Here is a 12,649-nt window from a genome sequence, read left to right as displayed (position 1 = left end):
GGACGTGGAGACCCTGGAAAGAGTGCAGAGGAGGTTTACCAGGATGCTGCCTGGTATGGAAGGACTGAGTTACGAGGAAAGATTGGAAAAACTGGGGCTCTTCACCTTAGAAAGACGGAGATTAAGGGGGGAATCTGATAGAGGTGTATAAAATAATGAAGGGAATAGATAGAGTCAACAGTGGCAGGCTTTTCCCTAGACTGGGGACAACTATTACAAGAGGTCACAATCTAATGGTGAGGGGGGAAAAGTATAATTTGGATACTAGAGGAAGGTTTTTCACACAGGGTCGTGGCGGTATGGAACGCGCTACCAAGTAAGGTGGTGGAGGCAGGCACGTTGGACTTGTTTAAGGTTTACTTAGGTAGACACATGAGTGACACAGGGATGGAGGGTTATAGTAGACGGTATTAGAAAGGGTCAGAGCCTCGGGATGACACTGGAAATGTATTATTACATTTTTTTTTCTCTTTTAATCCACAGGTGTCGGTCCACCTTGTTGTCAAACGAGGGGCGTGCACACGGTGGGTCGTGCGTGGGCTGCTCTTGGAGGTTTCGAGAGTGGCCTAGTACTTCGTGTCGTTGTGTGTGCTTAACCCTGGACCAGCAGACGGGCACCACAACAGCTCAGTGACTATCACTGCTAGCTGTGCAGATACATGGATTTGGGCCTGTGTCTGTGGGAGTTTGCGCATTCTCCCTGTGGTTGCGTGGGTTTCCTCTGGATGCTCCGGTTTCCTCCCACACCCCAAAGATGTGCTCTTAGGCTGATTGGTGTACCAAATTGACCCTACACTATTCTCCCCTGAATCTGGCTACATTAGGGGTACCATTCAAATACACACGGGGCAGGGTAGGTGTAGGAAAAGGCTTTGTTGAAATGGCGGCGCGGGCTCGTTGGGCCAAAGGGCCTGTTTCCCATGCTGGGTTGTTCTTTGTTCTTTGTTCTATCTAGTAAAGAAAATGCTAATCGGTAGGAGCTTAGTGCTTTATTAAGTACACTTATAGAACATATCCTCCTTTGTACAGCTGCATTTCTATGAAATGGGAATTTGTCAAATTCCATGTGGTTTTGGATTGATACGAAGTATCAAATTATTTCATCTATTTGTTTCACAATGCTTGTCAAATTACTGTATGCTGAATAACCATTGTGTTTTTACCATCTGCAGGTGATCGCCTGATATCTGTAAATGGAGTCAGTTTGGAAGGTGTTACTCATGACAGAGCAGTTGAAATTTTGCAAAATGCTCCTGAAGACGTGACACTGATAGTGTCTCAACCTAAAGAGAAACTTTATAGAGGAACTGAATTTACTTCAGGTACTAGTTCAAAAATTTCAAGATTCCAAATTTCAAGCCTGAATACGAACATTGTGATACAGTGCCACATGTATATATTGCACCAGTCTTCAGATTTCTTCTCTTAGAATCCCTACAGTGCAGAAAGAGGTCACATCAAGCCTGCACTGACAACAGTAGCAATGAGGTCCTATCCCCTGAACCTCACATATTAACCCTGCTAGTCCCACTGAGACTTGGGGGCAATTTAGCATGGCCAATCAATCTAACCCACACATCTTTGGAGTGCGGGAAGAAACCCGGCAGAAACCCACACAGACAATGGGAGAATGTGCAAACTCCACATTGTCACCCAAGGCTGGAATTGAACCCGGGTCCCTTGCTCTGAGGCAGTGGTGCTAACCACTATGCTGCCCTCTTGAGTGGAAGGGGAGTCTTGTTCCCTCGTCTTCAAGATTTTGAGCAGGAATGTTGATAACAAAAATAATCACCATGAAGAGTCACGCAGGATCTGTACAGGTCACAGGTTTTTCTTATTATGGTGCAGGTCACATATTCTGCCTGTTGGAAGTCGGAACAGATTTGGCAGCTATCCAGTTAACCCTGTACCTTCCATATTTTGAATCAATCCCTCAGGATAGAATTCATGCTGACATTAAGGTACAGGTTTTGGACTGCTGCCAGTGTCAGGATTTTAAAGTAGTGGGAGGTAAGACAAGTCACCAGATGTTGGAGTTCATGTGAATCTAGCCTCACCCATACCACTGAATGAGTACTCAACAACAAACATAGTCGCCGTGGCTCAGTTTTTAAAGAGCGGCTATGAACAATCTCCATTCCCTGTCAGTTTTTTTAAAATATGCTCGCTGTCAAAAATGCCATTACTCTCACTGTAGAGGAGAATGGCACCTCCTTTAAATGAGGAGACACTATTGAACAGCTTTGACCCAAATTTTCACTAGCTGCCATTCAAGCACCTAAACTAGGACATTGTCCACTATGGCTCTTCAGGATTGACTCCACCACGTCAGACAAGGACATTAAATTGCCCCCATATTTTCAGGATTTTATAAGACTTCACGTGGAACATAAGGTAATAGTTAGTGACAGTTTGAATCGGTCTCACGTTTTATTCATTGTGGAGAAAGAACGAGTTTTTGCATCCGCCCTTAAACTTTTTTAATGAGATTTGTAAGGAGCTATAATTTTGCAAAATGTTTTGCTAAGTAAACATTCAGTGACACTCAGCTACTCTGTGTGGATGTGATTCTGAGTTTATCTACAAATTCCATCCATCTGCAGCAATCTATATGTGATGGGCTCAGCGTTGGCACTCCGGTTAATCTGGACACAAAATGGGATAATGCATAACAAGAAATTTAAATTCTTGGTTATAAAATAAAACAAAGATACTTTTTGCCTCTTTGTAATTAGTATTTAAAATTAGCTTTCATTTTATGAATCTCTGCTAACAGTATAGAGCCTGGTTAGTGGTTGGTGCAGGTCTGCAATTTTGGAACCCAATCATCAACTATTTTTAGATATTCATGTTCTCATTGGAATCAATCTAATTTAGCCAGTTGCCTATCTGAGTTTTTTCCTAATTATGAGTAAAACTGCAGGAGGAGTCATTAGTATTCTCTATTTACCCACAAATAAACTGCTTACCAGTATTCAGTTAACTAACCTATAGAACCACTTGGATCCAAACAGGAATGTAAGAACTGGATGCCTGTAGAGGTGATTGAAGCTCAGTTCAATTCAATTGTTATTGAGAATGGCACTAAGGTGCGTTTGAGACAAACTAAAGCCATTAGTGAAGACTGCAATTTTATCAGTCAAGGTTTGCCTATATCGTGTTTGACTGGCAACTCTTATTTCTCATAAAACAAGGGCTAATTGAATAATCCTGTTTAAGCTCTGCTGTGCAGAAAGAAACCAAACAGTTGATATAAAGAGTATGGCACTCTAGAAGGATTAGTTCAGGTTCAAAGTGTTTTCTTTGTTGTAGAAAAATAATACTGAAAATTTGCTGTATTTTTGTTTATAAATCCCAATTTAATTGCTGCCATGGAGAGCCTTAAGCAGGCACACCCTTCCTTCTAGGCTGTTTTGGTGATGTCAGTTTTGGGAGCAACCCAAGTAACAAGAAACACACGATTTCAGACCAACCTGGGGACCGTTGTGGAACTCCCAAAACTCAGGAAACCATACTTCAAACTGGAGTATGGATCTGACATCATAGATGTGGCCAAGCCTAAAGTTGGATTAAAAATATAAAAAATAATTCTTAAATATCAAGTGTTGTATTAAATTTGAGTGACAGCAATTTTTTGCTGCCTTCTATACAGTCAGCTTTTTTGGTTAAACAGCTCTGTAGCAATCTTGAGCAGGCATGAAAGGCATTCTTTTAGTCTATTACTTATTCAGTTGAAAATGACTTCTAAAACCATATGTGGTGCTGGAAGTGTATGGATACACCTCCACAGAGCATGAGACTGGCTCAAATTTAGCATTGTCACAGAGGGAAAAAGACGGGACTTAAGTTTTTTGGCAGTTGAATTGGACAGCAAAATAGGTAATATATATTATGGTGTAAATGACTGTGAAATATTTTACTCATTTTAACTGGCTGAAATCTGCATTAACTGATAACAACTATTTCTAACAGGATTGATAACTTTATTTGTTTAGACATATGAGGGAATCATGTTTTAAATTTGTAACTATGGTGGTATTTTAATTGGGAAAAGAGAATTGAAATTCCCAACTGTACATCACCTTCGTAAAGAATACAGCTTGATGCTTCGAACAATGTTTTTTTTTATTGTCAAGTATCTCCTCTGAATAAAAAAGAAACAAGAAGCCAGTCAAGAAGTCCTTGTCATAATGTAGGAAGGCGAGATTATGAAGAAGTGTCATCTTCCGAAGAGCATAATGGATCACGTGGTCACCAGAGAATTCATCCAGTGAGAGCTTCTGTTCCACATGAAGAAAAACGAAGAGGAAGTACGAGCTCCCAGGACTCTAGAACTGAAAGTGTCGGTCTTTCACAAAGCCAAGTGAATGGTTTCTACAGAAATCGCACAGCCTCTAGAACACCACGATGTACTAATTACAAGGAGGTCTCTGCACTGATGGCATTAAGGCAGGATATGATCCAAAATGTTCTCGACAGCACAGGACATTTGAGCAGCATTAATGCTGAAACGCCTAAAGAAACAGATTGCTCTGATCGAGGTGACTCTGACATGGATGAAGCAACTTATTCCAGCAGTCAAGAGCAACAAAGCCCTAAAAAGGTGAATATGATTATTTCCAGCTTTGACCAGTTTTGCTCCTTCCTGACAACCCCTACTTTCACTTTGTATCTGCATGCAAGCCATGTATTGCAGTAGTTTCAATATAAAGCAGTAGTGGAGATGCCAGAATTATTTGGAGATGCCAGAATTATTTGCAATTATTTCTTCTCTGTTTGACTGTTCCATTTGATTGTTTTTCAGGTCATGATATACACTAAACTTGTAATTTTGTTTATTTGTATGCACAGTTGTTATCAATGCCAAATCCAGAAGGCACCCTGAACCAGCGGTTCTCCTGTTGGTTCTGGAATTATTTTTGTATGTGTCAGTGGTAGCCCAGTCAGCCTCAGAGTCAGAGGATTGTGAGTTTGAAGTCAGAATTTAACCCAAAAGGACTGACGTTCCAATCCGGTGTTGTAGGTGCAGTATGTTGGGGTTCTTAAAAGTGCCTGTCAAGTTGGCATTCAAGAGATCTAATGGCACTGTTTTGAAGAGGAGAAAGAGTTGTTATCCCCATTGCGCTGATCACAAAAACAGATAACCGAGTCATTCCCCCATTTCCTTTATGGTAGCTGATGTTTGAGAACTGGCGGCCAGATTTTCTACATTACGACAGTGGCTACACTTCAAAAGTACTTAATTGACTGTAAAACATTTTGGGATGGTCTGAGGTTGTGAAAGATGTATATAAATGCAAGTTTTTTTATAGAATCCTTACAGTGCGGAAGAGTCCATTTGGCCTATCATATCTACACTGATTTTCTGATAGAGAATCTTTCATAGGCCCTCTTCCCCCACTCTGTAACATTTATCATGGATAATCCATTTCACCTTGGGACACCAAGGCAATTTAGCATGCCCAATGCACCTACCCTGTACATCTTTGGAATGAGAGGAAACCAGGCCACCCAGAGGAAACATGTGCAGACACAGAGAGAATGTGCAACTCCACACAGTCAACAAAGCTGGAACTGAACCTGGATCACTGGAGCTGTGAGGCAGCAGTGACATCCATTGTGCCCAAAACAGAAAATGCTGGAAAATCTCAGCGGGTCTGACCATCTGTAAGGAGAGAAAAGAGCTGACGTTTTGAGTCCAGATGAGAGTCATTTCCTCTTTTGGTTTCAGATTCCAGTATCCACAGTAATTTGCTTCTACCCAATGTGCCATTGTGCCACTCTGCTGCATGACCCTATTAGCAATAATGCTACTTTAGAAATGTTAGCACAGATTTACAAATGTTAATCACTAGGGCCTGTGCTCCAATTCCTGTTGTAAACTTCATGCATACAAATCCATAAACTCTGCCTTTTTTAAAAAAAAACTGGGGCAATTCTTCCAAAAAAAGTGTCAAATTCACATAAAGATTGGAGTATTTCACGCTTTTTTTCAGTGGGAGTTTCAAAATTAATCTTCCAGTCTACGCAGTACAGAGTGCTTCAGCGTAAATTATGCTGAAATTCAGGTGGTGGGGCCTGTTCCTGGCGGCATAACACTGAGCGGGCCACTGTGCATATGCTGACGTGTCAGCACGTAGATCGGCACGTGCAGTGGCCCCACACTGCCATGCACCTGATCGTTGACCAGCCCCGCATCACCATCATCGACTCTCATACCGCCCCCCCCCCCCCCCCCCCACTTCCCCGAACATGCCCGGGTCAGCCTCGACCCACCCCCATCTGCCTCGATGTCCCCCCCCACTCCCCTTCACTGCCCCGATCTCTGATCTTCCTAAACAACACGCCCCTCCCACCAGCAGCCTCAACCCTTCTCCCTTACTTGGCAATGCCTGGACTGAGAGGTATCCCCCAATGCATCTTTGGCAAATCCACCCCACCCATCCTAGTTACACTGTTCTGGAGCTTAGATCATATACAGAATATTAAATTTGTAACCATTTCTTAGAATCTAAGGCAAGAGTATTCCTACAGTCCTGGCATTTTTGTTGGTTATGTACTTTAGAAAATGCACTTGAAAGAATAATATTAACATCTGGTTGTAGAAACTTAATACTGTGCCTTCTATAATATCATAGCTTTAACTTTGTGTTATGTTTTGTCATCTGGGTATTAACTTATTTTGCTGCAGTATTTGTAACAGCATGGTTCAAAACACTGGAAAAGTAACATTTTTTAGGTGAAACAGCATGTCTCTGTACTATTCATAACAGTGAATAAGTCTCATTTAATTTTAATATTACTGCTTAAACAAGTGTTAATTTTGTTTGCATGTAGGATTCTGCAGCAGATAAGACTAAAAGACGAGCTTTTTCTGATAGCAAACAAAGCACTTTGCCAAAGCCAGGAGACATTTTTGAAGTGGAATTGTCAAAAGTGGAGAACAGCTTGGGCATTAGTGTCACGGTACTGTTTTGCAAGGTTTTCAACTTTCTCTTTCTCTACTTAGTGAAATATTAAAGTATATAAAATGTATATTCAGTGACGTTACTTGTCAGAAATCGCAGGGCAGTTTAGCCCTATCCCCTATTGTTGCAAAATATTTGTGATATTCCTTTCTCTGAAAACCATTTAGAAACCTGCAACAGCTGATTTTTCCTGGCTGAAGAAATTCCTCCTCGTCTCTGTTTTAAAGGATCGTCCCTTTAACCTGGGGTTATGCCCTCTGGTTCTAGTTTTTCCTACTAGTGGAAACATCCTTTCCACATTCTCCCTATCCAGGCCTCGCAGTATCCTGTAAGTTTCAATAAGATCCCCCTTCATTCTTCTAAGCTCCAATGAGTACGGACCCAAAGTCCTCAACTATTCCTCATACGACAGACTCTTCATTCCGGGGATCATTCTTGTGAACCTCCTCTGGACCCTTTCTGAGGCCAACACGTCTCCCCTTAGATATGGGGTCCAAAACTGCACACAATACTCGAAATGGGGTCTGACCAGAGCCTTTTACAGCCTGAGAAGTACATTCCTGCTCTTCTATTCTAGCCCTCTTGACATGAATGCTAACATTGCATCTACCTTCCTAACTGCTGGCTGAACCTGCGCATTAACCTTAAGAGAATCTTGAACAATGACTTCCAAGTCCTTTTGGGTTTCTGATTCCCTGAGCATTTTCCCATTTAGAAAATAGTCTATTCGTCCATTCCTCCTCTCAAAGTGCACAATCTCACACTTTTCCACGTTGTATTCCATCTGCATGTAGCTGGGAGGCAGTAGGTGAAAGGGGGCATTTACTTTTCTGGTGTGTCTTGCCATATCTGATACCTCAAACCTTCCAAATTTTTAAAATCATAAGAACAAATCCCACCACCAGCATCTTCAGGTGCCCTTCAGGAGCAACAACTAGGAAGTGAAGGGGAAGGGACAGGGTCAACCCGTGTTCTTTCTTTTCCATCGTTGAATTTTGCCTATTCCAACTATTCATTAGTGCCCAGGAAATAAGCTTACCCTGGGAACTCCTTATAGAAGAATCATCTCCACCACATTCCCCGTCTTCAGTGATGAAAAAGTTTTGAAAAAGTTTATTTATTAGTGTCACAAGTAGGCCAACATTAACACTGCAATGAAGTTATTGTGAAAATCCCTATTCGCCACACTCCAGTGCTTGTTCGGGTACACTGAGGAAGAATTAAGCATGGCCTGTGCAGCTAACCAGCACATTAACCAGAGCATCCAGAGGAAACCCACGCAGCCACAGGAAATATTTACAGATTCCGCACATAGTGACTCAAGCTGAGAATCAAACCTGGGTCATGGCATTGTGAGGCTAATCATTGTGGTTAGAGGAAAACAACGGAGTTAAAATTCATCTGGGCATTTGTGTAAACCAGGCAGGGTTTCATTTGGTTTCCATTTTCAGTGCAAATGCGCCATATGGAAGTGTCACAATGGCACAGTTGTTAAAACAGCTGCCTCACAGCGCTAGGGGACTGGGTTCAATTCCAACCTTGGGTGAATGACTGCGTGGAGTTTGCACATTCTTCCCATGTCTGCATGGGTTTCCTCCAGGTGCTCTGTTTTTCTTTCACGGTCCAAAGATGTGCAGGTTAGGCGGATTGGCCATGCTAAATTCTACCTTAGTGCTCCAAAATGTGCAGGTTAGGAGGATTAGTTGAGCAAATACATAAGGCTACAGGGATAGGGCCTGAGTGTGTTGCTTTGTTGGAGAGTAAATGTTGACTCAGTGAGCCGAATGATCTCCTGCCCCTGAAGGATTCTTTGATTCTAAATAGAACTGATCGTCCGGAGCAAATCTAATGGATGGTTGACCTAATACTTCCCTATTTTCACTGCAGCTCAGGGTGAATATTTATTCCTGTGTTAAATGTTTCTATTCCACCACCACCATCATTCATTTTTTTTGTATGTTTGAAAGAATTTGATTAATTCACAACTCTCCATATCCATGCATACCAACCAGTCACAGGCATTTAAGTTGTGAACACAAATTGATGAGTATTTTGAAACAAATGATTTTGAACTTGCATTATATCAATTTTTGCCATCATCTAAGCAAACTTACAAATGCTCCAAAATAGTATGCTTCGAGAGATTTGTAGCTTGGCCATATTGCAATCCAGCTTTTTGTTCAAGACTGAACAATTCTAAGTCAAGAGCAAAAGCAATGAAAATCTATTGTACCATTGAACCAAAAATTGTTATTGCACAAAGTCTTCAAATTACTTTCTAACTTCAGAGATTCTTCAAGGTGGATCTGCCAAAAGTAGTTATTACTGAACATTGCCCTGTTTTGCTTTTGTAAGTTTATACTTAATGAGTTTAGACCTGTACCATTCTTGCAGTTGAATAAAGTGGGATCTGCTCCCAGGATGATATCTGTCTTACCCCTCTCTCTCAACTTCTAATGTCCCCTTTGTTATTCATTGATAATCCTTAGTTTGTCATTTTGTTGATGATTCACTTGCAGGTGCAAATTATCTTTCACTACTTACCATTTTATAACCTTTCCTAATTTTAGATTCTTTCTTAAAACCCCTCTGATCCAGTGAGAAAACGAGTAAGCCATCATCTCTCATGCCTTTAACTATAACATCTAATTCTCAGAAACATTTTGGTGGCTCTTGTGTGTGCAATTGCCATGGCTCTGATATCCTACCTATAATGTGATTAAGTTGTAACAATAATATCTTGTATACATACATCAATTGTTTGGTTTCAAAGTTTGCAGCCCTATGCAGCAAATCAGTATATCGTTATCTTTTTAGGAAAATTTTTAACCTATGCTACCACTTTTAAAAATCTTTGATTTTACTAACGTCAATCTCTGTTCTTTCCTCTGTTTAAAAGATCGTCATAGAGGGCATTTTCCTTTGCCATTTGTTTTCCCAAGATTCAAAATTTCACAATTCTCTATTAGCAATTTTGTGTGCCATCTAATTGCCCACCTTGCTAACCCTGTGTTTTTCCTCACAATTTGATAACAACAAACTGGGAAACCAACTTTTAAAAATAGGATTTTGCATGTAAACATATTTTTGCAGATTTGTCATTTTTTGTAAATATCTTCCATTGTCTGAATTTTTCCCTAGGGTGGTGTTAACACAAGTGTGAGACATGGTGGGATTTACGTGAAAGCTATAATACCAGGAGGAGCAGCTGAGGCTGATGGACGTATTAAGAAAGGTTAGTCATATGTAATTACTGTTGAAAAGTACTTATTCATTTTAAATTGCTTTTTTGGAAATTGTAATTTATTGTATAGCTTTTTTTTAGTGTTTCCTAATGCAAAATAATGGTCTGCAGGTTTTTAGCAACTGTCTGAGGCTGTGCACCAACTAATAGGCTTCTGGAAGGCTTCAAGGTTGTATGTCAAAATATTTCCTCTGGTTGTGTCGAACAAATGGGGTAGTGTTACATGGAGAAGTGGAAGTAATTATATACTTGTAGACTATGCACTTGCATATAAATAATAGGTTATCTCATTGACAATCATTTGTGTATTGTTTGCTATGGCTTTTGTCCAACACAATTGTAGAGGTATATTTTAGATTAAAATAGATTATTAGTTAATTTAAGTGTCTGTTTCAAAAAGCTGAAACAGTATATTAATTCATCACTTAATATTACACTCTGAAAAGTGCAACTTTAATTGAAGCGATGTTGAGTAAATTAGATTTTCCCACTACAACCAATGTAAAATCAATAGTTAGGTTCTATAGGACTTCTCCCATTAGAAAATAAAATAAAGCATTGTCCTGAAGTTAAAATACTGTACATTCCTAAATTTCTATACTTGTAGATGAAAAAATATTTTAAAATATATTTTAAAATATCACAGAAATATAATAACCCTTCCTACTTACATCCTGCTTCCCTCTCCTACATAATAAGAACATAAGGACATAAGAAATAGGAGCAGGAGTAGGCCGTCTAGCCCTTCGAGCCTGCTCCGCCATTCAATAAGATCATGGCTGATCTGAAGTGGATCAGTTCCACTTTCCTGCTTTCTCCTCATAACATTTAATTCCCTTGTCTGTCAAAAACCGATCTACCCGTGACTTAAATATATTTAGCGAGGTAGCCTCCACCACTTCAACGGGCAGAGAATTCCAGAGATTCACTACCCTTTGAGTGAAGAAGTTCCTCCTCAACTCCAATCTAAACTGTGCCCCCCCCCCCGCCCCTTATCTTGAGGCTGTGCCCTCTAGTCCTGCTATCCTTTCTAAGCAGGAAAAATCTCTCTACCTCTACCCTATCCATCCCTTTCATTATCTTATATGTCTCTATAAGATCCCCCCTCATCCTTCTAAACTCCAACGAGTACAGACCCAGTCTATTTAGTCTCTCATCCTTGCTAAGAGAGAGGGAGCATTGAGCAGGAGGGTCACAAGAGAGGAGCAGCAAGTGGGAATGGCAGGGAATGAGACCGTCGCAAAATAGGAGAGGCGGCGATGGAGCCAGTCAGGGAATTCGAGAGATCAATCCAAAATGGTGCTGATTGGGTCACATGATATAACATTTGCCTCCTACTGAAGCGGAAATCTCAATGCTATGTGTACGTACCAACCCTACTATATCCATGGCATTAAAGCGGAATTATTTACAATTGAATGCAATTGTAAATAAGAACATGAGAACTAGGAGCAGAAGTAGACAATTCAGCCCCTCAAACCTGTTCTGCCATTCAATATGATCATGGCTGGCCTCATCTCCACCTTCCTCCTTGTTCCCCATAACCCTTCATCCCACTACTTATTAAAAATTTATTTACCTCCTCAAATTTGTTTAGTGTTCTGGTGTCCATTGTAGTTTGGTATAGTGAATTCCACAGATTCACAACCCTTTAAGTGACCCTTTAATTTCTCAATTCTGTTTTAAAACTGCCATCCCTTAGGCTAAAACTATGGCCTCGTTCCAGAATGCCCAACAAGGAGAAACATCTGCTCTGTGTTTACCCTATCAGTTCCCTTATGCATCTTATATACCTCCATTGGATCTCCCTTCATTCTTCTAAACAACATAAAGCATAGGCTTAAACTGCGCACTTTCTCTTCATAAGACAAGTCCTTCATCCATGGAATCAATCTATTGGATCTTTTCTGAACCACCTCTAATGCATGTCCCTCAGTAAGGGGCCAGAAATGTGTACAGTACTCCAGATGTGGTCTCACGGCTGCCCTATACAATTACAGCAGCATTTCCCAACTTTTGTTTTCTATTCTATTAGCAATGAAAATTCCATTTTCTTTCCTTATTACCTGCTGCACCTGCAAACTAATTTTCTGCAATTTCTGCACAAGGACACTCAGATTCCTCTGCACCAAAATTTTGCTCTATTTAGATATTTAGATTTAGCCTTTTATTCCTCTGACCAAAAATGGATCATCTCACATTTATCTACGTTAAGTTCCATCTGTCATATTTTGGTCCACTCACTCACCTAACACATCCATATCCATTTATAAATTTCTTAGTATCTCATTGCAACTTCCTTTCCCATCTATTTTAGTGTCATCTGTAAATTTGGTGATGGTACATTCTATCTCTGCATCCAAGTCACTAATATAGATTCTAAATAGTTGGAGCCCGAGGAACAAATTCTGTGGCACCCCATTACTTACAGATTGGC

General features: G+C 40.5%; 1 protein-coding gene across 4 annotated transcripts in view; it reads left to right on the top strand.

The window, feature by feature from the left end:
* Positions 1-12,649, top strand: part of ptpn13 (protein tyrosine phosphatase non-receptor type 13) — a 268,306-nt gene that overhangs the window by 183,175 nt on the left and 72,482 nt on the right. For 2 of the 4 annotated variants that reach the window (XM_080191002.1, XM_080190985.1), the window contains 4 exons: positions 1,173-1,322; positions 4,137-4,603; positions 6,838-6,966; positions 10,110-10,203. In XM_080191002.1, the coding sequence (XP_080047128.1) occupies positions 1,173-1,322; positions 4,137-4,603; positions 6,838-6,966; positions 10,110-10,203 (840 nt within the window). Of the gene's footprint in view, positions 1-1,172; positions 1,323-4,136; positions 4,604-6,837; positions 6,982-10,109; positions 10,204-12,649 lie in introns of all 4 variants that reach the window. The other 2 variants (XM_080190993.1, XM_080190976.1) reach the window with 1 other exon arrangement.

This window comes from Carcharhinus amblyrhynchos, chromosome 1 (assembly GCF_965287045.1).
Source record: "Carcharhinus amblyrhynchos chromosome 1, sCarAmb.v2.hapA, whole genome shotgun sequence".
NCBI classification, from domain to species: domain Eukaryota; kingdom Metazoa; phylum Chordata; class Chondrichthyes; order Carcharhiniformes; family Carcharhinidae; genus Carcharhinus; species Carcharhinus amblyrhynchos.
Note: the sequence above shows the minus strand (reverse complement) of the source record. Positions and strands in the feature narration are given on the sequence as shown.